We start from the raw sequence: 27,662 nt of genomic DNA on the forward strand, positions 1-27,662 counted from the left end.
TAATCAAAATAACTAGTAATATGTATGATATTTTAATAAGCCATATACAAAAGTGTATTATTGATGTATCGTCGATGAGCATATAACTAGGATGCTTGTTTCTATCGGAAAATGACTTTATTCAATGTACATTCTACTTTTCTGCTAATCCTACATAACTTAGAATTTGTTTGAAGTTGTCTATTGGCAGATCACATGATGGTAGTATTGGACCATAACCAAATCAACAGACACTATTACACTTGAATGACTTAGACCCCGTGATCGTTGCAGCATGAAATCAGATAAGATGCTGACCAAAGATCCTGAGTGAACAGTGCAAACCGTCAAAAAATATCCATATCAATAGAGCTAACTAGCACTCCATCATCTTCCCACTTTATATCCTTTGCCACGGGATCGTTTCCTATCAATTTAAGAGGAACATCTAATGGGGGTGGAGTCTGCATGAAAAAAAGATAACTCAGTAATTAATGCAATAATAAGCAGCTAACAACTTCACCAAATACTGAAAATATGATTTGAGAGGCTATATTGTTTTTATTTTCTTTTTTAGGTTGAAAAAGTTTAGGAGGAGCAGTAGCAGCTATCCCTTTCAAAGGTCAAACATGTCATAAGTCAGCATTTGATTTCACCAGTTAAACTTTAACCAATCTTAAATTGACTTTTAGAGGTCTTTCAAAACAGTAAAGGAAGAAGTCATATTAGTTCCTGAAAGATGCGTCATATTGAGTGACAGATTGATTATACTTGAGGTCCTTGAATGATGCATATTTTGTCAGCTAAAGTAGTCCCCGCATTAGAGACCATAGGGACTAATTTGCCTGATGGATTACAAATTCAAGAATTTGATCACCAAATAAATACATATTTAGGGACTTTGGGCATAGTTTCCATCATTTATGGCCTAAAATGACTGACGTATCTTTGAAGGACTAATTTTATTACTTACGGTAGTCAATATTTTTCTAATGACTGACTTCAAAAGAAATCACAAGAATATTACCATGTTGCGGATAAGAGGCCAATTGATTCCACGGAAAAAAGGATGTTGCTTGATTTCATTGGCACCAGTGGTTGAACCTATACGACTTGTTGGGTCTCTTTGGAGTAGTGCATTAATCAACTGCCTGGCTGCAAGACTAGCCTGAAAATTTCAAAACTGTTCAGTTAACGTAAGATCAAAACAATATGTCTCTGGATATCAGAAGAAAATACTCCCTCCCATTATAATTTTCGTGCAAGAAAAAAAAAATTGTCCCAAAATAATTATCATTTTAGTTTTTAATGTAATATTAATTATCTTTTTCCACTCATATCTCTTATAATATTAAAGGTGGACAATAAAATCTATAAATGAATTAATAATGATATAAGGTTAATTTTACAAAATTACTATTCTCTTTCATATATTTATTATTATTTTTATCTGTGTAAAATAACTTACTTAGGACAACAATTATAATGGGACAAAAGAAATATATTATTATTCACACCCAAAAATAAATTTGAAAACTAAGTACCTATGTATTTGAATGCTCATGCTTCTCTACATGTATTTTACTACCCATTATCTGAAGTTGGGGAAATGCATGTATTTTATGCAAAAACTTCTTGAATAAGACCTTCTCTTTGGAAAATGAATTGGATGGCAAACAACATTCAATAATTTTCAAGTTCAACTACTAATATCAAGCACTATTTTGTTTACCGGGATGCTGCTTGGAAAGGTAAGATCCTTGTGTAAGATGTTGGAAAATGTCTTCTGTCTATTCTTTCCTCTGAATGGTGTACGACCATAGAGCATCTCATACAACAAGATACCTATATTCAGAAGATAAGGAAACGAAATCGTAAATGTCAAACATCGGGCTGTGATAATCAAACGATGACTTAATAATGAGTGAAAAAGTAATAACTATTTTTTATGCTAAAAGTTGTTTGGTGAATGTGAGGAATATCATTGATCTTTAACATGCCCCCTCATGCATAACTTCTCTATGCACAAACATCAGTAAATGAGGCTCCATCAAAATTTTCAAGAAGCAATCATTTATTTTGGTTATCGCTAACAGAAATCACTAGCTAATACTCAGAATGGTAAACATTAATTCTATCCCAGCATGTAGAAACAAAATCATCTCAAGTTAAATTTTCCAGCAACCTAAGAGACCAAATCCTAACAAAATAGAGAATATCTTCATAAAACCTCAAATTTCTCAAAAACTAAAAAAAAAAATTGAATACCAGGTAAATGCAACTGATCAAATGTCCTGATTCTATGAATCCTGTTTAAATATTTTGTTAATTTTATGTTAGAACCCATTTGCAAGGCATGGCACTTGAGTCCCACATTGGAAGTACAAGATTCTAGTGTAGGGTTTATAAGACCTTGGGCTCTCCAACTACAATAGCTAGTTTTTGTGGTCTGGTTTTCCCAAGGTTCTTATCATTTTATCAATGATTATTCTCAAGTAAATTGATGACCTTGTTTTATGAAGCACCGCTTTAATTATTCTATTTTTTGCTGCCTTTTTAATTCAAGGCAAGCCTTGACATAATAGTAAAGTTACGCCTAAGTGACTGGTTGGTCAAATGTTTGAATTCGAAAACAACCTTTTTGCATATGCAAGGATAAGTTTGCATAAAATGACCCTTTCCCATACTTTCACATATCAAGGAGCCTTCTAGGATCGGAGTACGTTAGTGTTTTTTTTCTATATGTATGTGATAGGATATATATAGCAAAATAACCAACTCCAATAGTATTAATACGGTAATCCCAGCCTGTATCCAAGAGATTCAAAGCTGGGAATGAGGAATACAATAAGAACACGTAGAAAAAGCAAAGAAATGATAATAGGGCCATTTCGAGAGTGTCCAATTCTCTCCCAAGCCTTAACAGAATTCCAGCCTACCTCCCTCATACTCCACCTCCCACTTATATTTCCTCTCTTACTTTCTCTCCCAACAACTCGTGCACACCCCACGCCACTACTGCCAGGTATGCAAGTTAGTTAGGCTTTTCTCTCTCTTGCTTTTGATCCTGTGCATCGCACCTCTTGCATGCGCCTCCTCACATATGTCTTAAATATTAAACTATGGGTCCTATCAATACTCCCCCCTCAAGACCCACCTTGTCCTCAAGGTGTAAATTAGGGAATTGTACATTAATTGTAGCAAAGTTCTCCCAAGAATTAAAACCCAACAATTTTGAAACCCATTTTTGCTGATCTTCACCCATAAGCCTTTGACCTTCCAAAAACCTCAAGCATTTTTTTTATCCATGTGCACTATGAAATGCCTCCCTAAGAGCTAGTCCTGCCATTTATGGATAGCTAGAATAATGGTCATCAACTCGTGCTCATAAATAGATTTATTTTGAGCCTTCTCACCTAAGGTCTTACTCATATAGGCTATTGGTTGCCCCTCTTGCATGAGCACCGCACCTAGTTCCTTCCCCGAAGCATCAGCTTCCACAATGAATGTTTTCTCAAAGTTTGGGACTGCTAACACTGACATTGTAGTCATTGCTTGGTTGAGATGCTCAAAAGCCATCTGAGCCTCACTTCCCCAGTTGAAGCTATCTTTTTTTAGTTGATGTGTAAAAGGCAAAGCTATTTTTCCATAATTTCTCACAAATTTTCTGTAGTATTCAGTTAAGCCCAAAAATCCCCTTAGGCTTTTCACATTACTAGGAATGGGCCAATGAACCATGTCCTTTATTTTGTTAGGTCTGCTGAAACTTCTTTTTCTGAAATCAAATGCCCTAAATATTCTAATTGACTTTGGCCAAAACTGCACTTCTTTGTGTTAGCAAACAACTGATTTTCCCTTAAGATTTGCATCACCAATTTGAGATGCTTCCGGTGATTCTCTTCATCTTGGTTGTAGACCAAAATGTTATCAAAGAAAACTAAGACATATTTCCTCAAATAAGGGTTTAGAATTTTGTTCATAAAGGCTTGGAAAGTAGAGGGTGCATTCATAGTGCCACTTCTAAAAGTTGTTTTCAGAATGTCTTCTCTCATGCGAATTTGGTGGTACCCTGATTTTAAATGTAGTTTACAAAATATCATTGCATCCATTATCTCATCTAGCAACTCATCAATCATTGGTATAGGAAAACTATGTGGTATATGTGAATGTATATCATGCATGTTTTGATGATGCCAAAGTATTACTTAAAGATGATTGTCATCATCAAAAAGAGGGAGAATGTGAATGAATATCATGCAGGTTTTGATGATGCCAAAAAAGGTTACTTGATGAGCATGAATTGAATCATGTCAAAAGAACAAGATCAAGTAAATCTAAGATAAGAACATAGTAAGTTTGTTTAAAGAATCTTAATTTGATTGCTTTAGTTTGGTCTCAACATCTTTAGTATCAAACACTCTTTTATCAAAGGCTAAATCAATTCAAAAATGGTAATAGATTATCAGACCGTGTAATCGATTATCAAAGAGTTTGTGAAGATATTTTTGACTAACGGCACAAAACTTTTTGAATTTTGATATGTGTAATCGATTACCAGAATCCTGTAATCGATTACCAGTAAAGAGATTTCAAAAAAAATTTGAAAAGTCATTGACTCTTCAGAAATATAATTGTGTAATCGATTATCAGTGACAGAAATTTTTTTTGAAAAGTCACATCTCTTCAAATCATTTTGAAAAGGCGCAATGAGCCTATATATATGTGTGTCTGACATCGAAAAGTAAGAGAGAGATTTTAAAAGAGAATTTAATTGTCAAATGCTCTCTAAACAACTATTAGTCAAACACTTGCAAATCAATTGAGAATTCTTCTAAGATCTTCGATTTGTATTATCATCCCTAAAAGAGAGAAATTTTTCTGTATATTCTAAAGACATTGTTGTGAGCAAGAGATTGTTCGTCTCTTGACTTGTGAGAATCCTGAGGAATCCCAAGGTATGTTCAAAGTCTGTAAATGATTTACAGAGATAGTGGAAAATCTCAAGTGGGTTTCTTGAAGATTGGACATAGGCACGGAAAGTGGCCGAACCAGTATAAATCGAGTTTGCATTTCTCTCTTCCCTTATCTCGTTTATTTTATTGAAACTAATTTTGTCTTGCACGTTTAAAGAACATTGGTTAATTTAGTTGTTGCTTCTTCTTCTTCATTCTAAGCCTATTATATATCATTTAAAAAGGGGGTTAAAGTTTGTTAGTGGGAAAATTTTAAAACTTAATTCACCCCCCCCCCCCCCCCCGCTCTTAAGTTATTGAGGTCACTTGTCCATTGGAAAACCTGTATGCAAATCTTTATAGAAGCCATAGATTTAAATATATGAAGTCATTGAAATTAGTCTCTTCATTCCTACGATGATAGTGAAAAATGCAACTATAGAAAAACCTAGAGAACAATGGGATGAAGATGAAAGAAGAAGGGTCCAATATAATTTAAAAACCAAGAACATAATTACTTCTGCATTAGACATGGATGAGTACTTTTGGGGGTGTTTGGTTTGACTGTTTTCTGTTTTCATTTTCAGTAAAAACAAAAAATAGTGATGAAAATGTGTTTAGTTGGATTTTTGAAAACATTTTCAATGAAAATGAAAACATGAAACAACCAGAAAATGAAAACAATAAAATTTCGTTTTCAGTGTTTTCAGTTCAAAATAGAAACCTCATTTTGGTTAAAATGAAAATGCGATGACAAGGAATGCAATTTTAAGCAAATCTAAAAATACAAAAAAGACAAGTTAATATATCATAAATTTTCAGTGTATTTATTTCCTAAAAACAGAAAATAAGAAGTCAAACCAAACATGTTTTCAGAATTTTAATCTTTTGAAAATGAAAACAGTTTTCAGAAAATGAAAACAGAAAATGAAAACAGAAAATGAAAATGCAAACCAAGCACACCCTTAGAGTTTCAAACTGAAAAAATGCAAAAGAAATGTGGGATACATTACAAGTTACACATCAAGGCACAACTAATGTTAAGAGATTTAGAATAAACACTTTCACACATGAATATGATCAAGTAAATTTAAGATAATAACTTAGTAAGTTTGTTTAAAGAATCTCAATTTGAATGCTTTAGTTTGGCCTCAACATCTTTAGTATCAAACATTCTTTTATCAAAGGCTAAATCAGTTCAAAAAGATATTTTTGAACTGGTAATCGATTACCATACTATTTAATCTATTACCAAAGAGTTTGTGAAGATATTTTTTACTAGTAGCACAAAACTGTTTGAATTTTAATTTGTGTAATCGATTACCAAAATCCTGTAATCGATTACTAGTGAAGAGATTTCAAAAAACCTTTGAAAAGTCATGACTCTTCATAAATATAACTGTGTGTATGTGAGAAAACTTTAGAAAAATTGGGCATTGTATATCTGCTTAGTTGACATGAGGTCCAAAATTGGACAGGATCACTAGTTGACATGAGGTCCAATTGGGCATTGTATATCTACTTAGTTGCTGCTATTTTTTAATCTTATAACGGAACCAGTTAGGTGTATTTCTGATAGTAAAACAGTTAAGAGATAGTTGTCCACACCTAACTATAAATATTAGAGCTCTTAACATAGTTCATTAAGTAATAAATATGTACAGATTCATTGATAATCATCTTTTGATCTCACTCTCTATTCTTATCATTTTCCTGCACTGCACCTCATTCCCTCTCCAAAAGATGGATTATAATAATCCTTGTCTTGAATGAGTAAGAAACAAAATGTTGTTTCTTGCTCTACTTTCTTATAAATGGCCCAAGTTATTAGTAAACTCATACGGATATCTCATTTTGCTAATGGAACTTGGAGTTGGGATCTCTTGTCCTATAGAGATATGGTGTAGCCATCAAGTACGTATTGCTAACAAAAATACAATAAAATGCAGAAATTGATTGCCATTTGCTCAAGAAAAAGCTCCAGCAAGGATTGATTGTATTAAAGCATGATGAAATTGGAGATTAGTTAGCTGTCGTCTTTACTAAAATAGAGAATAAAGTGAATGCTATATCTAACAAGCTATGCCTGACTGATATCTAACACATGACATAAGTGTGTCATGGCCTATCAACTTAGTCAATTCTCACCTTACTAGTTGATTTTGTGGGGTCGAGTAAGGCCCTAAGCCTTAATTTTAAGAGTTACAACTTCACCTCCCCCTATTTCTTTTCACATTGATATCAGCTATTAAGATCCCACCAGTTTTCTCAGTCATGACAATAGTATCCCTTCTAAGCTCTAAGAAACAAAGCCCTGTTGATAAGTAAAGCAACTGTGGTATGTCTGTTTATATAGAAGGCTGGAGAAAGGAAGATCGCAATGGTAATGAAAGCTATCTGTTAATAATCTCCTCACAATAGACATAGTCCTTAATGTTGAAAAATATAACCAGGAAGCTACAGAAGCTAATTTAGTTATCTATAATAATAATAAAAACCATGCTACAGAATTTGTATTCAAACAAAAGGATGGAAGTGCTTACCAAGGGTCCACCAATCTATACCGCTAGTATGCCCAGCTCCAGTTATAATTTCCTGATATCAAGTCCCTTAAAAACCTCAAAAATATGATAATGATAATAATGCATAACAACACATAAATAATAAAATAATTTTTTTGTGGTTATTATGTGTATTAATAGATTACGTTAAATGTCCTCAAGTTTGATGAAATCCCACTTGTTTCCAAAGTTACAAAGATCTCTGTTTTCTCTTCATTACAACTCTAACACACCCTGTTGCTTGTAAGCCATTTGGGCATGAAGCACAGACTACACACAAGTCCACCTACCTTTTATGAGAAGGAGGAAAGGAGAGGACAACGACTAGAGGATCATCTAAGCTGCTCTCATTTCACATCCTCAATTTTAACATGACAAACCTATTTTTGAATTAAAACCAGAGGATGTCTATGTAACTTTCAAAATGAGTGAGATTTAAAAATTAAACATCAAGGGATATCTCTTTCATTTACTTAGATAGTATGAAGCAAATTGTAAGTCACCATACTGGAGCAATGTATTCTTCAGTTCCAACGAATGAGTTTGATTGTGTAACTGGCTCTGCAACAAATGTTGGTGGTGGTTCACTTCGTGATCTTCTTTTACCAGGTATCGCTTGCTTCACAACCTGCAGGAAAAACTTTCAATTTAAGCATTTGACAATTATCAAGCTAAAAGATGACTCTAGAATATCAGTTCCTTTACTAACTTTAAGATGCAATCATAGATAAGTAAAAGGATTTTGGAATTGAAAGAGGAGAGAAAAAGTCAATCTTCAGAAATGGAATTTTTTATATTAACAAACTCAAGTGAAAAGTGGTTACAACTCTAGTACTATATATACTAGAGTTAGTACAACTGTAAACAACTATCGGCACAGCTATCATAACTGACAGACCAATTGTCAACTACCTAAGGTTAGTTGAGTTAACTTAAAAAACTAACTATGCTTAATAGTGTAGAAAGAAAAGGGAGTAATTCTACTCTAATACCCCTGGCAAGCTCATGAGGGATTGATAAAAATTTTGTCAATAACTTTGACCTTGTCCCTAAAGACAGTGAAGTTGGAAGGGGAGAGAGATTTGGTGAGGATGTCTGCATATTGATCGATAGTAGGAACATGAACCACTTGAAGTCTTTTCTCCATAACCTTTTCTCTTACAAAGCACAGCTGTCATAACTTACAAACCAACTGTCAACTAACCTAAGGTTAGTTGAGTTAACTAACAAACTAACTCTACTTAACAAAGTAAAAAAAAAAAGAGAGTAATTCTACTCTTCTACTCTAATAATAAGGGAATAGATTAAATTTCTTAGCTATGGGCACCATACAATTCAAGACATATTTTTCATGTAGCGATAGTTAAGAAAAGCATAAAGAAAATTAAATATTCAAGACATATTTTTATGACTCTAAAAGAAGAAAAGCATAAAGAAATTCTTTCCTTTTTTAGAAAATTAAACATCATTAAAAATGTATCATATTTTTTTTCCAAAAAATTAAACAATAGAAGATTTAAAGCCTTGGGTATTACTTTCTCTACAAAAAACTATATCATTGGAGACGTGTGACACCAACGAATTTCAGTTGGGTCAAGAATTCCCAATAATTTATATAAATGGACCATTTTTTCAGGAATGAGGAAACATACCTGTGGTTTACAAGATGTCATATATGATAGATCAAAATCAGCTAATACAACATGACCATCCTTCTGAAGTAAGATATTTTCAGGCTTTAAGTCACGGTAAATTATACCTAGACAGATTCAATAAAAGAAAATAACATTCAGATAACCTAAGAATCAATATCTATTTTTTTCCTCTCATTATTGTGCATAATAAAATAAAATTCTACCAGGACAGGATGCTTCCTGAATAATCACATGGAATATGTCAGCGTGGCATATCAAAATTGTAAAAAAATTAGGAATGGTATGATTAAACACAGATAACAAAAGAAGAAAACCTTTAACACTGCTGAAATACTTATAAAAATTGTAAGAAAAGAAAAGCTACCCTGAATTCAACAACAAAACCCTATCCCACTGGCTGAAAAGCTACCTTGGATAAAAATTTTAAAAATTATGCTCTGACCATGCTTCGGCAATAACACCACAATTTTAAAGCACCTTACTTCATTTATTCTCGTAACCACTATATTGTATGGAGAAAAAATTCTTCCAAATTATGTGAAAAGATGAAATGTAGAGGCAGAATACACTAGCAGCATCAGTTACCAGTTTTCAATCTCGTTTAAGAATGGAAACATCAGTGGGAAAGTCAAATCCAAACAAACTTCAATTTCATCGAAAAAATGCCCTCACATAGCCCAACTAAAGGGAGCAGCAAAAAAGAAAGAATCCCCATCTTATCAAAACTGCTTATCAATACAAACTTCAAAGTCTGTGCTCATTTATTGTTACATGAAAATATCATTTTATAATTTTGTGGTGAAGTTGTTTTAACTGCTTATTATTTGATCAATTCCCTATCAACTTATTTCCTCAAAGGTCCATTATACCATGCTCCTCTATGTGCATTTGGGTGTATTGGTTTGGTTCGTGACCTTGCTCCTGGTTAAGATAAGTTGCTTGCACATGCTATTAAATGTGTCTTTTATTAGATATTCTAGGTTACAAAATAGATGTCATTGTTAATATCATATACAAATGTTCAATGTAGTGTGATTTATAAGGTTTTACCCACACCTTATTTTTGTCCAGCTCTACCTCCCTTGCATGTACCGTCACAAGAATCACTAGTTGTCCCATTATAGAAGCTTGCATGTATCCACCTCAACACCCTTCTATTAACTCTATCAATGCCAACCACAGTCCACAGGAGGTCATTCCAGAGCATGAGGTAGAAAAAGATTCATGTGAATCATGTCTTGCCGATCAAAAAAAAAATGAAACATGTCCTACTCCAACAGCTTTTTTAACAAACCTGTGAAGTATGTTGATGATCTGCCTACTGCTCTTTGAAACTAGAAATCCTCACCCAATTTATAATTTCTTTATCATTTCTCACCATCACGCTATGTTTACATTTCTTTCTTGTCTACTATTCTCCTTCCTAAAGCAATGACTGAGACACTTTCTAATTCAAGATGAATGCAAGCAATGATTGATGAGATTATTGCTCTTCAGCACAGTGGCACATGGGACTTAGTTTCCCTTCTGCAAGGGAAACAACTGTTGGTTGTTCATGGGTATAAGCCATAAAAGTTGTCCCAGATGGTTAAATTGACCATATTCAAGTTTATCTTGTCGCTAAAGGATATATAACTCAGACATATAGCTAGGTGGTCAGAAGTGAAGGATCCAGTTAAGCTGTAACTGTGCAAGGGTTTTTATTTTAAACCCTTGAGGTGAGACGCATTGAAAAGTTCACTCTTCAGTCAAGAAAAGAATTGAAATTATATCGTGTTTTTGTATTAATTCTAATTATTATGCAAATATAAGAATCAAAATTGATAAAGCGATTAAACTGTAAATTATGCTGACTGCCTCTGATAAGTGGCAAAGAACCAAAAAGAAAAATTCATACAGCCACAGAACTAATAAGCCAAATCAATGCAGCATGTGGCATGAAAAATGAAAACAGAGCATGGCATCTAGAAAGCAGTAAATTCAAGTTCCAAAGCTTACAAATTCAAAAACAGAGCATTGAAAGAAACAATAAAATCAATTAAAAAACAGTAAGTGTGGCATTAAAATTGCCTAAATAGGTATAAAAGAGGTGCCAAAACGTGGGGAAAAAAATAGAAATGAAAAAATTAATAGCATGTTTGGTTATATCACAGTAAATAGCTTATTTTCAAATGCTGTCTCACAGAGCTGGCAAAAATAAGCAATTATTTCTTCAAAATATGTTGAACCAAACATATGCTAATAGTTGCCTTTTAGTTCAGGTGATGCTGACTGCTAGCCTCATCTGTTTTACGTGACTTCAATTGTTAAATGGTTCCTTGCTGCCAGTCTTTTAAAAAACCTTAAACTTTTCAATAGCTGGCCTTTTTGCTAAATGATATTGTAACAGCTATCAAGCCATAAGTGGGTCAACTAGAAAATGCTATTGATCATCATCCTTAAGACCAAGTGATATTAACAGTTATTGTAGGACATCCACAAGTTTTTAAAAATTAATTACTTTACTCACAAATAGCACACCACAGAAAGAAATCCTATCAAATGTAATTTCAACTTAACAGTGAATACCAAAATACCAGAGAAAATTATATGAACTAAATCCATGCACGGAGTATACAGATTGAAGATATATTGAATAGAAAAGTGCTTAAGAATGTAATATGAACTAATCAAATGAAGATATAATGAGCAGCGTACCTAAACAGTGGAGATATTCCAAACCAATGACAACCTCTGCCGCATAGAATCTGGATATGTAATTGATAAGGTTAACAAAAAAATGTAACAGTCTGTATTAAATATATAAATATGTCCATCATTTTTATTAGATCAATTTAGAATGTCGACGATGATGTATGTAGTTAGTAGTCAATTCCATCAGTTATAGGATAGTTATTAGCTTATTATGTGTTATTGGGCTGCACCTATCTTCCACTGTTCTTTTTTTCTCAGTATAAATAGAGACAAGGAGACCAGCTTTATTTATCTATTAAATCCCATTCTTAATGATATATAAAATGAGCAGGTTAGTGAACTTTACCAGCCACATATTATTAGTCACTTGGTTGCAGAAGATCCAATACCACATTAGAATTAAGAATGAATTAGTTCTATCTAAATCCCAAAAGCTAGAGCAACTGGGGGAGGATTGCCTATGTTTGTTTTGGTCATATACTTGGCCAATATAAGGATACATAATTAGGTTAAGTTAGTCGTCAATCCCTTTGATCCAGTTACTGTAAAATGAACATAAAGCCTCCTTGATTATACCTTTTACTTATTCTATAATTAATATTTATTCATCTCTTTGTATGTGATTGAAGCACGTGGTTTCTGCATCTCTCTCTCTCTATAGAAATAGAATTATTTAGGCACCAATTTGTTTAGAATGAGATGATAGATTTCAATTCTAGCTACTAAATGATGACTTCATGCATATCTTACTGAACATCTAGCACAATATTGCAGACAGGAATCATCTACATAAATATTGAAAACTTCAAGTAATAATACGGCCCAAGAAAGTTGGCCGAGAAAAATGGGAAATCAATAGTACCTCGCTGATTCTTCTTTGAAAATCTTCATTGGTTGCTTGTCAAGCAATGCAAACAACTCTCCTCCAGGAAAGAAGTCAGTAATCAAACATACATGTGTAGGAGTCTGTTGAGATAAAGAAACTATCAAAAAAACTGCTAACAGGCAACTCAGTGGGGAGCCCTAATCATTAAAATTTGCGATTCATGTCCACGTGGGAGGATCAAACCTCCCCTAGGCCACCTTTCTGCTACCTAGGAGCTTGGACCTCCAATTAACACACACACACGCCAAGAAAAAACCTCCTTTAGAGCACTCTCTTCCTATGTTATGGTGGAAAAAGTCCTAAAAGGATTGGATGATTGGTGATTATGAAAAATAGTCACTAAACAATCATACATTGGATGTGTTGTACATCATAAATTGCATTTTACTTTTTGTACACTACATGAAACTAGTCCTTTAGGACTTCCCTAAATCACATATTTTTTAGTAATTTTGTAGGTAATGGTTTTAAGGATTTCATCAATTTATACCAAATTAGCTTTGAGAGTAACATATAGGAGGAAAACAATGTTGTTAATGGCGGATGGCGTAGCGGAAAATGACGGAAATATATATATATATATATATATATATATATATATATATATATATATATATATATATATATATATATATTAACAAAACAATAGATAAAAAATAAATATAAATAAAAAATTAAAAAAACAATGGATTGTAATCAAATAAATTAAAAAAAAATTATGAGTTCACACAATAATCAAGTACCAACACCAAATAAACTCATTCAAGAGTTCAAAATAAGATATATAAAAAATGGGTGTGTCAAAAATAAAAAATGGGTGTCAAACAGAAAAAAAAAATAGAACCAAATATAAAAAATGAGTGTCAAACAGAAAAAAAAAAAAAAAAAAAAAAAAAAAAAAAAAACCAGAACACGTGCATACTTTCGTTGTTGTCGCCGCAGCCGCCCTCGTCGTCCATTTGTCGTGTGCGTCGTGACTCGTGCATCGTGCTCGCGTGCGTCATTCTCGCGTGCGTGGTGCTGCTGCTGCTGCTGCTATGCGTCGTGCTGGAGACTGTTGTTGCTATTCGTGCTCGCGCTCCGAATCTCCTTTTGCAGGCGAAATTCGGGTAGGGTTGGGTTGGGTCAGGTCATCCCAACACGTGTTGCGCAAAATTTCAAAAAAAAAAAGTGTTATTCCGCCATTACCGCTATTCCGCAACGACCGTCATGGCTATGGCGGTCGCCATACGAAACCCGCAACACCACCACTATTTGGTGGCATTTTTTTGAAAACTCGCGACGCCATACCGCCATAACCGCTTTTTAACAACACTGAAGGAAAGAGAGACATATTAAGATAGTAAAACAGGTCAGAGTCTTTTAGAAGTATTTTACTTGTCAACTCCAATACATGGTACAAATAAAAAGATGATACGACTCTTTTCATCAATTACTAATTGTTCAAAAAGATTCTTCCCCATTTCCAATGGACAAGAGAGTTACTGCTGAACGGATTATAAGTTGTCTACTAGAACAATATGTAGATCACACTTTACACTTCAGTCGTTGCTCGGTTCAACATACAGATGTGTTATATTTACCTGAAATGAGGTGTATAGTGTTGGAAGAAAAGGATGATCCAATAATGATATAATCTCTCTCTCAATGCATGAGCGGTGAACCTGTAATAATAAAAACTTCAACACACAAACTGAGGTACATGGTTAAGTGTTTTTCTTTTCAGCTTATGTTGGCAACCGAGAATACATTAGAGCCATCTGTTTTGAGAAGTGAGAATCACTAGTTCATCTTGCAAATATCAACATCCATTATTGTGCTCTGTATAAATTTTCAAGCCAATTTCTTCATTTATATTTTCATTTTGAAAACTAACAAATAAATCATATTTCAATGCATTCATTACCTTCCTTTTCATGGAAGGCATGTATATTGTAAAAATTATAGGGTTTAGACATAAAATGAGGAGAACACATAAAGAAAATCTAAATAATAGAATAATAGGTTATTAGATGATATGGTGTGTTGAAAATACAAATTTGTACACCTATTTAGTCTAAGAACTAGATCAAGTACCTACGTAGTAATAAACAAACCCATGAATTCATAGCAATGGCATGATACTTATTCCCTATTTTCTAACAGAGATTACCAATTGGTCATAAATATTTAGAAATTATAACGATTTTAATTCGCATAGGTGAATAGCTAAGAAAAAAATGAAAGTAAAAAACAAAAAGCATGTATTACTAGAGAATATATATCAAAATCCTTAATTTCAATAGTTGATGAGAAGTGCACATAAAATCTTTAAGAAGAAACTAGTGACTTTTACATATCCAGACCTTATTACGATTTAGCATCACAGACTTTTCCATTGCCTTCATTGCATATAGTTCACCAGTACCTTTGAGTTCCACCAAATGAACACTGTAGCACAAAACAAAATGTTTCCTTTCTAAATTAGCAGAGCATTTTTTATTCTATGATACTGAAAATTTTAAGCCATAAGCCCACAAACAGAAAATAAAATTCCAGTGTAGAAAACTTGGAATGAGAAAGAAAGAGTCATAAGAAACCTTGATCAACATATAGTACATGAAGAATGTTTTGATTTCAACAAAAAAAAAAAATCAAAAGGAGTAAGTAAAGGAGCTTATTCAACATAAGATTTTAGAGGGGAATCATACTTCATAGGCTGCCGAGATCAAATATTGGTCAAGAATCATCTTCATGAGGTAATTTTATTAAAGATGGTTCTGAAATAGGAATTCTGTTTTGTCCAGTTATTGGAAAGCTAAAACCATTTAGCCAAAGTGAGAAGCAAATGGACAAAAAAGCTATTTCTATTATGCCTTTAGGCAATGCAAGTTGATGACTGAAGTAAGCAAACTCAACTGTTACCTGCCAGTGTCTCCACAACCCAACGGCCTTATGGGCACAAAATGTTGCAGGCCAATTTTTTCACCTCTTGCAGCTACCTGAAAGAATCAAAGAAACAAATAATGAAAACAAGGAAATATTTTTAAAACAAACCAACACAATCATACATATTCAAATTTAAAATTGTGGCAATCATGCCTCCAAACCAGCATGGTAAAATCCCTAATTACTGAAAAAGCAACGCAAATAATGCCAATAAACATTTCCTGCAGTGACTACACATGAATCAAACCCAATCTAAAACTAAATCCTAGGTAAACCAAATATCAGAATCACTAACTAAGGCTGAAAACTCAGAACCACAAGGGTTATTGCATCAGTTATCCTTATTTATCAGGGACGGATCTGGCACCTTATATATGTATATGTGGCTACAATGTATCAGAATTCAAAACCTTAACATGTTTTTACAGTTATGAATCTTCGCGTATGCATGCTAGCTTATGTATATGACAAGATTCATGCTCAAAGGTTCTGGGGGCAAGTAGTAGACCACAGAAGAAAGGGGGAAACCTTCAGATTAGCGTTTAGAGATCATATGATTCAAAGTGTCCAAAAAGAATTAGCAGGAGAATAACACTTAAAGGAACTCCCAAGTCAGCATGCAACAAACCCCTATGTATCACTGAATGGCAAAAGTAGAATTTTAAAGATAATTATGTAGAGTGAATCAAATATCTTTTGCATTTACTTCATAAGGTTGTTCTTATACGTAACATTTACATTAAATAAGTTTAACTAGGGAATACTATTATAAATATTTGTATAATTGTCATGACAAAGGAAGTGAAATACATAAATCGGTACCTTTTGTATCGCTATCCAAGAAGGATTTTCCTTCTTGTGAGGTCGTGGAAAGACGGGTTGGGAATGAATTGCCCACAAATCTTCTGGTCTCTGCAACATAAAAGATTCATACGACATCATTAAATATAACTGATGAAAAACACCATTCCACCCTTCTTCAAATGACACAACTATGAAAAACATATAATAATGCATTCAAGGAAATCTGAAAATGTATACATAGGTAGGGTATTGATAACCCAAAAGGAATGAATACCTTACCAAGTTGGCATCCGGAAGTTCTCGGACAGCTTCATCAACATTTTCTGCTGTGGCTTTCACCTGATATGAGAAACAAACTATGACGATAACCAAGTATGTAAAGAAATTTACAAATAAGACGAACTCAATTCTAAGACAAATCTCATGGTGAACAACGTTCTATCTTGAAATCAGAAATACATGTTAAACTAATAATAGTAGCAGCAGATTCGCTAACAATTCCCAGCTATCTGCAGCTATGACCATCATAAAAATAAAGCAATTTCATATTTTCTTATGTCTCCACCGCTACCAATCTAACAAAAGTATTTCTTACATTTTATAAAAATTCTTAGATAATAAATGGATGAAGATGCATATACAAAGTAGTAAGTACTAAGTAGATGTGTCAGATATGAAAATTTACAGAATATGAACAACCGTGCTAAACCTAGCATTCATTTCTACTCTTATTTTCTAGGTGATTCTACTCTGGTACTGCCAAATATAACTCAATAAGCAGGCATTTTCTACCAACTTCTACAGTAAAACAAGGAATAATAGTACTTGCGTGGTGGGAAAAGAAAGACCACAATTGACAAATATAGACCTATGAACAAGTTATGCTAATCATGGAGACTATAGAACAAGAACACAGCAGCAAAAAATTTCATTGGTTGGACTTGGACATACTATGCACTTTGTCTTCCATAATATTTAAACTGAAAATTTTGCTATTGAACAATGGTTATGCTAAATACGTATTGAAAGTATTCAAGAAAACATCTTAATAAGGGAACTTTCTAGTAACTTAAGTTATGTTAACATGTAGAATTTGCAGATTCTTAGTTTTGCATATCCCAAAGTGAAATATAAAAACAAAGCATCAAAGTATCTTGAACCAGTAAGTACAAAGCTAAGACTGAGAAGACAATACTCACCAACTTAGCACTTTGTTGCTCAGTTGTCTCAGACAGGCGGTTTTTTAAGGGTTCTACATGATCACTTCCATCTAGTTGAACACCAATGAAGTATTGAAGTTCACCCTAAATACAAATCATTGAGAATAACATTAGAAACTAGAAAGGGGGGAAGACAATATATAGTTTAATAGATATTGAATGTTTATGTTCAAATTATTTGTTTTCTAGCATAACAGTATCACTTTCACCTTTTGGTCACGCATAGGTTGCAAGTGAAACAAATTCCAGAACTTTTTTCCTACATATTATAAATTAAGAGTTTAACATGTAAACAATAAAATAAAACAAAAAGGTTAAAAAAAACATATCAATATCTTCATCAGTCAATTTCCACACTACTTTCAAAGTGCAACTTTTAGTAAGAAAAAAATGAATAAAGAAAGTTTTTTATTGAAAAAAGAAAAATACAACGAGGAGGAAGGACAAGTCATCCTCCAATGAAGAGAGAGAGAGAGCGTCAGAAGTATAGATATAATTTGACCAGTTATTTACCACTCTTAGTATAGTTTATCAACTGTACAGTGATTTCCCTTTGTTCTCTGATAGCATCTCTTATCCTGGAAACAGTTGCCTGATCTGTTTCTGGTCCTTGAAGAAACCTATACAATGGATGAAGGGAACTACCATGTCACTGGCCTTTCAAACAAAAGCTTGCAATGTCATAAATACAGTGTCATAAAATTGGTCCTCTGTCTAGCCGAGAGAAATGAATATATTGAAGCCCTTATTTAGGGACTAATTTTATGTTGCATGATAGATGTTACAATATATGATAATATCTTATCATATCCTTGATCACCCTTCCTATTTTCTCATCATCTCTTAGGATTGGTTATCATATTTCCTTATCTTATCATTTGTTCCCCTAATTAGCTAGGATTATGATTAAGTATAAATAAGGGTTAGTGCTTTAGGTTTTACGAACATATCAAACACATCACTATACTGTAATACATCTCAATTAATACCATATCAGCCTGTCATTCTCTTTTATCTATCTTCCACCCTCTATATTTAAAGCCATGGATTTCAACTACAGAGGGACTAAATTGATCTCAGTTTGCATTGTTGAGGGCTAAATGAGGGTTGTTACTACTTTTGTAGCTCAACACATATACTCTTTACTTGCTTACGTTCCTTCAGAACAAAAGTTTACTGCTCAAGCTATGTTAAGTACTAATCATCAATACATTGTAGGATTTATTATGATATGGACTTTCGCTCATGGACCTAAATTTTTCATTGAAGATTAAAAAATGAAAATAACAGAATGAGGATCGTTTATGGCATGAATCTTAGCCCATAAATATGCTATCTTATCGCATCTAAGTTGAGCCATCCTCTTCTTGGGTTACAATCTTCGGGACTTTGAATCCATAGTCATCTCATGCTTGCTTTTGGCACTCCAAATAAACTAATCTTTGATTAGACATATATTTCCAAATAATAAATTTCTAGGACTAAATTGATGATGTATTCATCTTTGAAGGACAAAAGAACATTATTACTCAAAAAATAACCTTCCACCACAATAGAGGTGATTATACTAAAATGACAACTGATCTAGTAAAAGTGGACAGAAATCCATCAGAGGATTGTTTCTAAAAGAGAAGTGAGCACAGAAGAAAATTAAACTTTTTGTATATGAAGATAGTAAAATTTATACCGACAATTTCGTCCCAAAATTTCTTCTCGTGTATATTCCGTAAGTTCAAGAAAGCTATCAGATGCAAATATCTGCACAGGAAGCAACAATAGTTACTTAAAAGATATTATCAATAAACAAAACAAGTCTTATATTCTAGACACACGTGATACCTGTCTGTTTTAATTTGTGTGAATGTGTATTCCAATGGCTACTACCATTTCCAGCAACTACTATATGATACGAGCAGCAGACTTTTCTTTATTTTGTGTGTGTGTGTATAATGGCAGCAACAAGATTTGAATCTAGGACCTTGTGAAAACTAACCAACCCCCCTCCCCCCCCTCCGACTACTAAGCAGATCCTAGTGGGTTGCATTGCAGCATTCTTCTATCTATATCCTAGTTATTTTGTTTGCAGTTTGCACAATTTTAAATTTTATAAATAGTTCATATATAAGATTCTAAATGGTCAACATGCACAAACCATCTAAGGGAAAAAAAGAGGGTAAAGGACAGAGAAAACTAAGGACCTCTTTGGTTAATTCTTCTTATAACCATAAAAGAAAAACAAATATAAACATTTGACAAGAAAAAACTTATCATTAAGGACCTGCTTTGCACGTAGGCATTTTATAACATCAATAGTATTTTATTAACATAGGAATTCTGATTCAAAACAACTAGCAAACGATCTTTTATTAATGAAGAAAAACCAATTAGCCACTTGACTGATCAATAACTAACCACTGCATAACAGAATTAAGACTCTAAAGATTAATAGGCTTTTCTCCATAAGAATAATATAATAGATTATGAAATTTTCCATTATGAAACAAAATAGAAATTTTCCTTCAGTAAAAAAGATGGTAAACACAGTGTATTGTTCTTCAAGGATGAAGAATTTGTTGAAGTGATGAAGACAATTTTACTGGAAGAGAAGAATATAGGCAAAGGATAAAGTGCCTTCCAAAGGCAATCAGTTTTCTTTTATATCATTGTTGTCAAACACTCTCCCAAAAGCCTAAGTTGTTATTATTAAATTTTGCAACACACCCCCATACCTTGCCCAAAAATTTAGCTTTTGTTTAAAAGAATGGGAGCGAACTAAATCAAATGCCAAATCACATGGTTGTAGTGGCTTTGACTCATGTCATGAACCAACTATCCCAAAAATTTAAGCCACTAGGTGAATATATATGAATAATGAATTATATATTCTAAATGCCTAAAGAGAATGTCCCATTGGCTGTTTATTTATAGTAACAATGTAGAAGGAATTTGGAGGTATGGGATTCAGACATCTCCATGGTTTCAACCTTGCCATGCTAGGGAAGCAAGGCTGGAAATTATCCACCAATCCAGATGCTAAATACTACCATAATGGAGGTTTCTTGGATGCCCCTCTAGGGCACAATCCAAGCTACACTTGGCGTAGCATCCATGCTTCAAGGCTTTGATCAAGGAAGGAATGAGATGGAGGTTAGGCAATGGACCCAACTGTGGCTTTGGAAAAAAGATAAGTCCTATGTTTCGTTCTTACCACCGCTTGGTCTTGAATTTATGACTGTTAACTCTCTTATAGACCATGAAAATAATAGCTGGAGAATGGATATAGCTGCACAAATCCTCAATGAGGATGACATGAATGATTTACAAATGGTGCCTTTGACTAACACTCATGATAGTGATCGTCCATGCTGGAAATATAGTGCACATGGAAAATATACAGTCAGATCAGCCTATCATCACTTAATGGACAACATGATTTGCAATGAAAATCTCAAAGTTAAAGGTAACTGGAAGCTTGTATGGCAGCTGCCCCTCCCACCTAAAGTCAAGCACTTTCTATGGCGTACATTAAAATGCTGTCTCCCTACAAGAACCAGGCTGCAATCTAAAGGAAAGGAGTCCATTGCACGAGTCTTCTTTGGCTGCCAACAAGTTAGAAACGTGTGGGAAGAAGCAGGAATCTAGAACCAGGTTAGTTTATATATGAACCATGCAGAACCAGCTATGGACTTAACTTTTCACCTTCTTGAAACCCTCCCCATGGAGCTTAAGTGTAGATTAAGCATCACACTTTGGTGCATTTGGAGATGCCGCAACCACAAAATATAATACTCCACCTCAAATATCATTATCACATGCGATTCACTTTCTGTTTGAAGGACCAAAGTGAGAGATAGAGTTCTCTAGCAACTCACTCTACATTGCCCCGAATGAATCTGCTCAAGATCTCGAGTGGTGCAAGCTTGTGGCGGGATTCCTTAAAGTATATATTGATGCAGGAATCTTCGAAGAACCAAATCTCTTTGGTGCTGGTATTGTACGTGGTGTGTGATGATCAGTGAAGGTTTAATTTCTTAAAGCAAAAGCAGTCCATATAAACGGGAGACCCGATCCAAGAGAAGCTGAAGCTTTGGGCTTATTTCATGCAATTAAATGCATGGAGGAACTGCAACTTGAGAATATTATCCAAGAAATAGACTGTAAAACGGTTACTGATGCTTTATCTTCTAGGAAAAAAGGCATAGATTAATTTCATTGTATTATTGTGAAATGCAAGTCTCTATTAGCAACAATTTCAAACTCTAGGGTGAGTTTAATTAGGAAGCAAGTCAACCAAGTTGCCCATTCCCTTGCTAGGGCATTTAGGTTTCATGCTAGCAGCCATGGTTTTGACCATATTTCCAATCGTATTTTTTATGCTATTCTGAACGAAATGCAATAAGTATATTTTTCCACACAAAAAAAAAAAATCTAATCTCTTAATTGTACGGATAATAATCAAGCTAAATCAATTATAAAAATAGTAACTAGAAAACTAAATCAACAACGTAAATAATGAAAACATCATAATGTAAATAAGGAAGCAATAATATCAGAATGATATATTAACACATATCAGAATCATATATCTCAACAGTATTAATATATGTACAGTGTACTAAACATGTGTCAAGGATAAATCTCCTAGAATCTTCAGTTATTATTTGGTATAGGACTGAAAATGGTTATATATCTTTAACACGTCCCTTCAAGAATCTTTTGGACTAGAAGCATGGAGAATGCACTAGTCACTTCTATCTTACACTTTAGTTAAACTTGGTGCATGTTTGGAACTACATTCCCCAACCAAAAAAAACACGACAAATGAGCCTTTGGTGTAAAAGCTAGAACTAGCTGCTTCAACTTTAATGTGGCTTTCCGCATCCATAATCTGAAGTCAAACATGTTATATTAATCATTAACAATGGGTATGGCAAAGAATGAAAGCCTAACCAACTTGACCATACATTCTCAAATACTATGTCAAGGACAATCTCTCCAAAAGCTTAAGCTAATTTTGTGATCATCCAAAAATGCTACTATATATATATTTAACGAATAATATATAAACTAATCAAGCTAATTAAGATTAAAATAAAAAAGGCAACCTATTTCTCCAAAGAAAATAAAATTAAAAAAAAAAAAAGACTGTCTTACAATTGGGTTATCAGGAAGTCTAGGATCAGAAATCACAAAGTTCTTTTCTATCCTCTCCAATGTGGTTGCTAGATCAATTCCCTGCCTTATGTCCCTCTCTCTTAGTGAATGCTCCAAATTGTTAGACCACTCTATTTCCTTGGTCATCAAAACCTCAGGTTCAACTATGGACTTCTCCTCTGCAGAACTCAGAGATCTCCCTTTTAAACTATAATAAAATGGAAAACATTTCACGCACAAATAATGAGTTTAAATGTGTAAGGGAAACATTCTTCAATAAATCAATAGGAGATATATCTTGTGAATCAAATGTATGCAAAACACAGAAGCTTTCAATTCAAAATATATTTTTTAGCAGTCAGTTAAGTAAGTATAGTTCAAAAATGAGAGCTGAATTTTGTCTAAACTATAAAGAAAATAAATACCCCTTGAAAGAAATCCGTCCTGATTGTGATGTCCTGCTCTTATCCTGACTAGAACTCATGCGTTGGATGTAAAGTGGAGAAGCTTGTCTACCAGGTGTGTTTGTATTCCCAATATCAGCAGACTTTGGCAAAACAAAATCAAAATTGAACTTCTCTTGTTCTTCAGGCTTGGCAGCAGTATCACCATTCCTATCATTAATAATTGATTTTGGGTCTTTAACGGTTTGGACAACCTCAGTGATAGAACCCAAAGCTTTCTCCTTTTGACGAGCTGGTAAATGATATTAAATGATTACTTTTAAAGTCAGAATATCACATATTACTAATAATGGCTTAACATATTACCATCATAACGAATTAATGACTTAGGTAATCCATTTGGTCGTAATGCCTTTTCATTCACGCCTTCTGTATACTTGCTCACTTCAACCTGCATTCTGTAGTAATAGATGTATTAAGCAGTAAGCATATTTCAGCTGTTACTAATACTAAAAATTGTTAGATACTTAGAACTCACATTCAAGATACAGCCTTTATCCCTAAAAGAACATTTCAAGCTTTGTTAATCTTAGAGTTTGTATAAGGATCATTACTGTTTTTTTAACATTGCTTTCAGTTTGATTGGGTGCATGACTTGTTTATCCTTTTCTTTTAAAAACAAAAAATAATCAAATGTACTAAACCTCATTCCAGATAATTTAAACCATTTGAACCAACAATTAATAGATATAAGAATAAACCAACTTCCTTTATAGTTAAACAAGCCACAGTAATGATATGCCTAGCAGCAAAAGGATTTAAGTTTTGAAAGTAAAGGAAATGGAAATGATGACTAAGCATTGTTAAAGACCAAATGTGTGTTTTGTTTCTCATTTCAAATATCCCAAACCATGTTTTGGACAAAAGATTGTCTCTTGTAGTTTATGCCCAAACTATTGTTCTGGAATTTCGTACCCCATTGCCAAGAGGCTCTTCGCTATGCGAAGGTATGAGGGAGGGATGTTGTACGCAGCCTTACCCTTGCATATGTAAAGAGGCTGTTTCCGGATAAAAAACTTCGTACCCCATTGCCCAGAGGCTCTTCGCTATGCGAAGGTATGGGGGAGGGATGTTGTACGCAGCCTTACCCTTGCATATGCAAAGAGCCTCTGGGCAATGGGGTACGAAGTTTTTTTTATTGTTCTGGAATTTGAGACAGGAAACCAAACACCTTATGAATCTCCTGAAAGCTTCAATGGTTTTGGAAACACCCAAGAATGATTTTACATCTTTAGCACATTCCCTCACACAAGTGTCCTGTTGTTCGAAAATTTTACATAATTATAAAAAAAGGGGTCTCTAGGATTGCACTGCTAATCACTTTATCTTAGAGGCACTCTAATACCTTGTCAAAGACACATTGTCTTAAAACTTTGAGCTGTTAAGTAAAGTTCCAAGAATGATTTTATTTTTCTAACATGCGTTTTGCTTCACACTTTTGGCTTAGTTAACATAAAAGCAAAGCACAGCTGTAGTTAGCCAATTGGATTTCCGTTATCATGTGAACTTCAGTAAAAATGACAAGTCAATATACATAATTTAGTGATCAAAACAAGGTAGGACTGACCCAATGAATTTGATAGTATTGCCATGGTCATCTTTGATGGGGGTGATAGTGAGAAGATTCCAGAATGGAGTTCCATCTTTCTTGTAGTTTAAAAGTCTGCCACAATAACTTCTTCCATTTCTAGTTGCATCCCGAATTTTGGCCACTTCATTCTTGTCGGTCTCAGGCCCCTGAAGAAATCGACTGCAACCAGAAATCGGCTGCTTGATTAATAACTAAATTTTCTAGTTAATTACCTTCTAAGACTCCCACACAACCTAAAATTATCATAAAATTTTTCCATTTGCACAGTATGTTTTGTTCAGTTAACAGCTTTTCATAAGGATGTAGACTAAAACAGCACATATCTTGCTATGTATATAAAGGCAGGGCACATGCTCACCAGTTCCTTCCAATAATCTCCTTTGAAGAATAGCCTGTCATAGTAAAAAAGCCACTGCTGGCATACATGATTGGGCAATCTGGTTTGGTTGCATCTGAGACAACAAATGTCTGTTGCAGCGTCGCCAATGCTTCCTTCAACTCTTGCGACACCCTTGGAAACACCCCTGATGATGACTCAGATCCGTAGTTTGACTCCCCTGACGTCCGTGTCGGTTCAACAAATCTATCTGACAAGTTTCTGCTTCTGTCACCATCAAAAGAGCCACTTGTATTCTCTCCCCCTAATGCTTTGAAATTCCTCGAGTTCACCACAAGACCCCATTCAGCAGTTCTCTCAGCTATGTTTGCTTCGGTTACAATAGAAGACGACTTCTCGTTTAGATGATTCCTCGAGTAATTATCTTCGCTTGTACTTTTATCCTTTGTTGCTGAGTTGCCATCAACTGTGAAACCAGGCTTCTTTGCAAATGCCATCCACTTGTTGATAGGTTCCTTACTGTTTGCAGAATTAGAGGGAACAATTACAGAACCTCCATCCAATCTTACAGCTTTTGCATCATCTTCCACTCTTCTACTGTTCTGCAGTCCAACATTCTGACTGTCTCGCATTTTGAATATTGGAAATGAGTCTGCCTGATCACTGCTGGCAGCAGGATCATTCTTAGCAGACACTTTCAGTTTCTCCATTAATGAGTTTTCTCTGTTGATTAGTACAAACTAAAAGGTACCACCACCACCTACCAAAATTTTACACAAAAAAAAAAAAAAACAAATATTCATGTTCAGTCTCACTATGTCTGAAGTAATAGTCATTCAGGACCAAATCATGCAAGTCATACAGAAACTTTCATTAAATGCAAACAGGATGAATGCAGATATTTTTATTATGGGAGCAGGGTTCCATTGGAAAGACAAAAAATTAACAAGTGTGCCTATGTAGATATATACTATGTAATAAATAACACATATAAAGAACAATCAAACTGGCCAAAATTCAACAAATCCTGCAGAAAACAAGAAAGAGTTTCCTTCGACTGAAAGTAATCTCTCACAGTCTCTTTTTGGGAAGAGAAACATTCGAACGTGAAGACTGGGCCTGAAGAAGGAAGTGACAGAGCCTAGAAGCTTAAAAATAGCCCTTTGTCTTGCCTCGGTTGGATAATTAACGTTCTTCTGTACTGTGTTTCACTTCATGTTCCGCCTCAAACAGAAAAAGATAACGTTCGAGGTTCACATAAATACAATAAAATACGTCCCCAACGCTATATATAGCCAAACCACAATATATTTTTTAGGCAATGGGAAACGTGTAATATCCATTTCATATACCATTTACTTTATCCACCTTCCTGGTTGAAAATAAATAAAATAAAAACTCGAATACACATGTTAACATGATATTTTGAACAATATTCTGTAAAAAAATAATATATTGAATAAATTAGACTGACATTTCTTGAGATTTTTTCAGTTTACACATGATTCTCTGTTTTTTAACATTTACAACGTATAGTAATATTTTTCAAAAATCAAAGAGTTAGTGTAATATTTTTAAACGGTTATATGGGTTGGTATAGAGATAATATATATATATATATATATATATATATATATATATATATATATATATATATATATATATATATATAATTAGGTTAATTAAGTTTTTAGTACATCTTTGAATTCTAATTTTTAGTCTTTCAATTTTTTTTACAACCTTTAAACCTTTATTAACTTTTCCTCATTGATTTTGGTCTCTTTAAATTTGTTTTTTCATTTTTAGTCCTTATTTATTTTTATTATTTAAAATTAGTCTCAAATATAAAATAAATCAGCCACTAAAAATGGGTAAAAAAAATGGATGGACTAAAATTACTTACAATAAATTAATAGAGGACTAAAAGTTATCAAAAAAAAGAGGAAATAAAACTTGGAATATAAGAAAATTACGGGATTAAAAATTTAATCAACCCAAAAAATAATAATGAGGAGTATTGTATGCAATCTAAAAAAACCTTGAGAAATGTTAGTATAATTTACTCTAATGTATTAAGTGATTTTTTTCATTAAATGAAACTCACTATGATCAATGACTTCATTGCATGCATTCTACGTTACCTCTTTTTTAAAGCAAAAAACTTAAGTTATATAATCAATAATGATGGAATAAAATTAAGGATAAATAGTCATTTTTGTCTCTGAATGTATAATTTATTGACAAATGCGTGATCAAAATACAAAATTTAGTCTCCAAAAGTGTAAAAAGTGCGATAAATATATGTGACCGTTAACTTTCGTTTATCACCGTTAATAAAATAGTTTACATGACACAGAGGGATAATTTGGCACTGAAATGATTGTCAACGTGGTCATCTCTAATTGTCAACATAGGGTCATATTTGTCATATAATATT

General features: G+C 33.6%; 1 protein-coding gene across 2 annotated transcripts; it reads right to left on the reverse strand.

Annotated features, from left to right (window-relative positions):
- On the reverse strand, positions 1 to 26,490 carry LOC100804783 (phototropin-2). 2 transcript variants are annotated; one of them, XM_003547818.5, is made up of 23 exons: positions 26,301 to 26,488; positions 25,247 to 25,985; positions 24,865 to 25,047; positions 23,604 to 23,695; positions 23,259 to 23,529; positions 22,834 to 23,041; positions 19,367 to 19,437; positions 18,193 to 18,299; positions 17,889 to 17,938; positions 17,659 to 17,763; positions 16,739 to 16,798; positions 16,478 to 16,567; positions 15,632 to 15,708; positions 15,073 to 15,157; positions 14,311 to 14,391; positions 12,704 to 12,807; positions 11,845 to 11,894; positions 9,145 to 9,251; positions 8,001 to 8,120; positions 7,475 to 7,526; positions 1,712 to 1,824; positions 1,007 to 1,147; positions 1 to 443 (listed from the first exon to the last, which is right to left on the reverse strand). In XM_003547818.5, exons 2-23 carry the CDS (start codon positions 25,933 to 25,935, stop codon positions 327 to 329), a joined length of 2,973 nt encoding a protein of 990 aa, XP_003547866.1. In that variant the 5' UTR covers positions 25,936 to 25,985; positions 26,301 to 26,488; the 3' UTR covers positions 1 to 326. The 2 variants fall into 2 exon arrangements, with proteins under 2 accessions (XP_003547866.1, XP_040866366.1); XM_041010432.1 differs by lacking the exons at positions 1 to 443; positions 1,007 to 1,147; positions 1,712 to 1,824 and having other exon boundaries at positions 7,495 to 7,872; positions 7,966 to 8,120; positions 26,301 to 26,490.
- Positions 26,491 to 27,662: the final 1,172 nt, after the last annotated feature.

Source organism: Glycine max, chromosome 16, assembly GCF_000004515.6.
Source record: "Glycine max cultivar Williams 82 chromosome 16, Glycine_max_v4.0, whole genome shotgun sequence".
In the NCBI taxonomy this organism is placed as follows: Eukaryota; Viridiplantae; Streptophyta; class Magnoliopsida; order Fabales; family Fabaceae; genus Glycine; species Glycine max.

Excerpts from the sequence above, each read along its gene's own strand:
- LOC100804783 (XM_003547818.5), bottom strand. The coding sequence starts at position 25,935 with ATGGAGAAACTGAAAGTGTCTGCTAAGAATGATCCTGCTGCCAGCAGT. Across the intron at positions 19,438-22,833 it reads GACTTCCTGATAACCCAATT|ATATTTGCATCTGATAGCTT; the intron begins GTAAGACAGTCT and ends CTTCCTGTGCAG. Across the intron at positions 8,121-9,144 it reads TGACATCTTGTAAACCACAG|GTTGTGAAGCAAGCGATACC; the intron begins GTATGTTTCCTC and ends TTTTTCCTGCAG.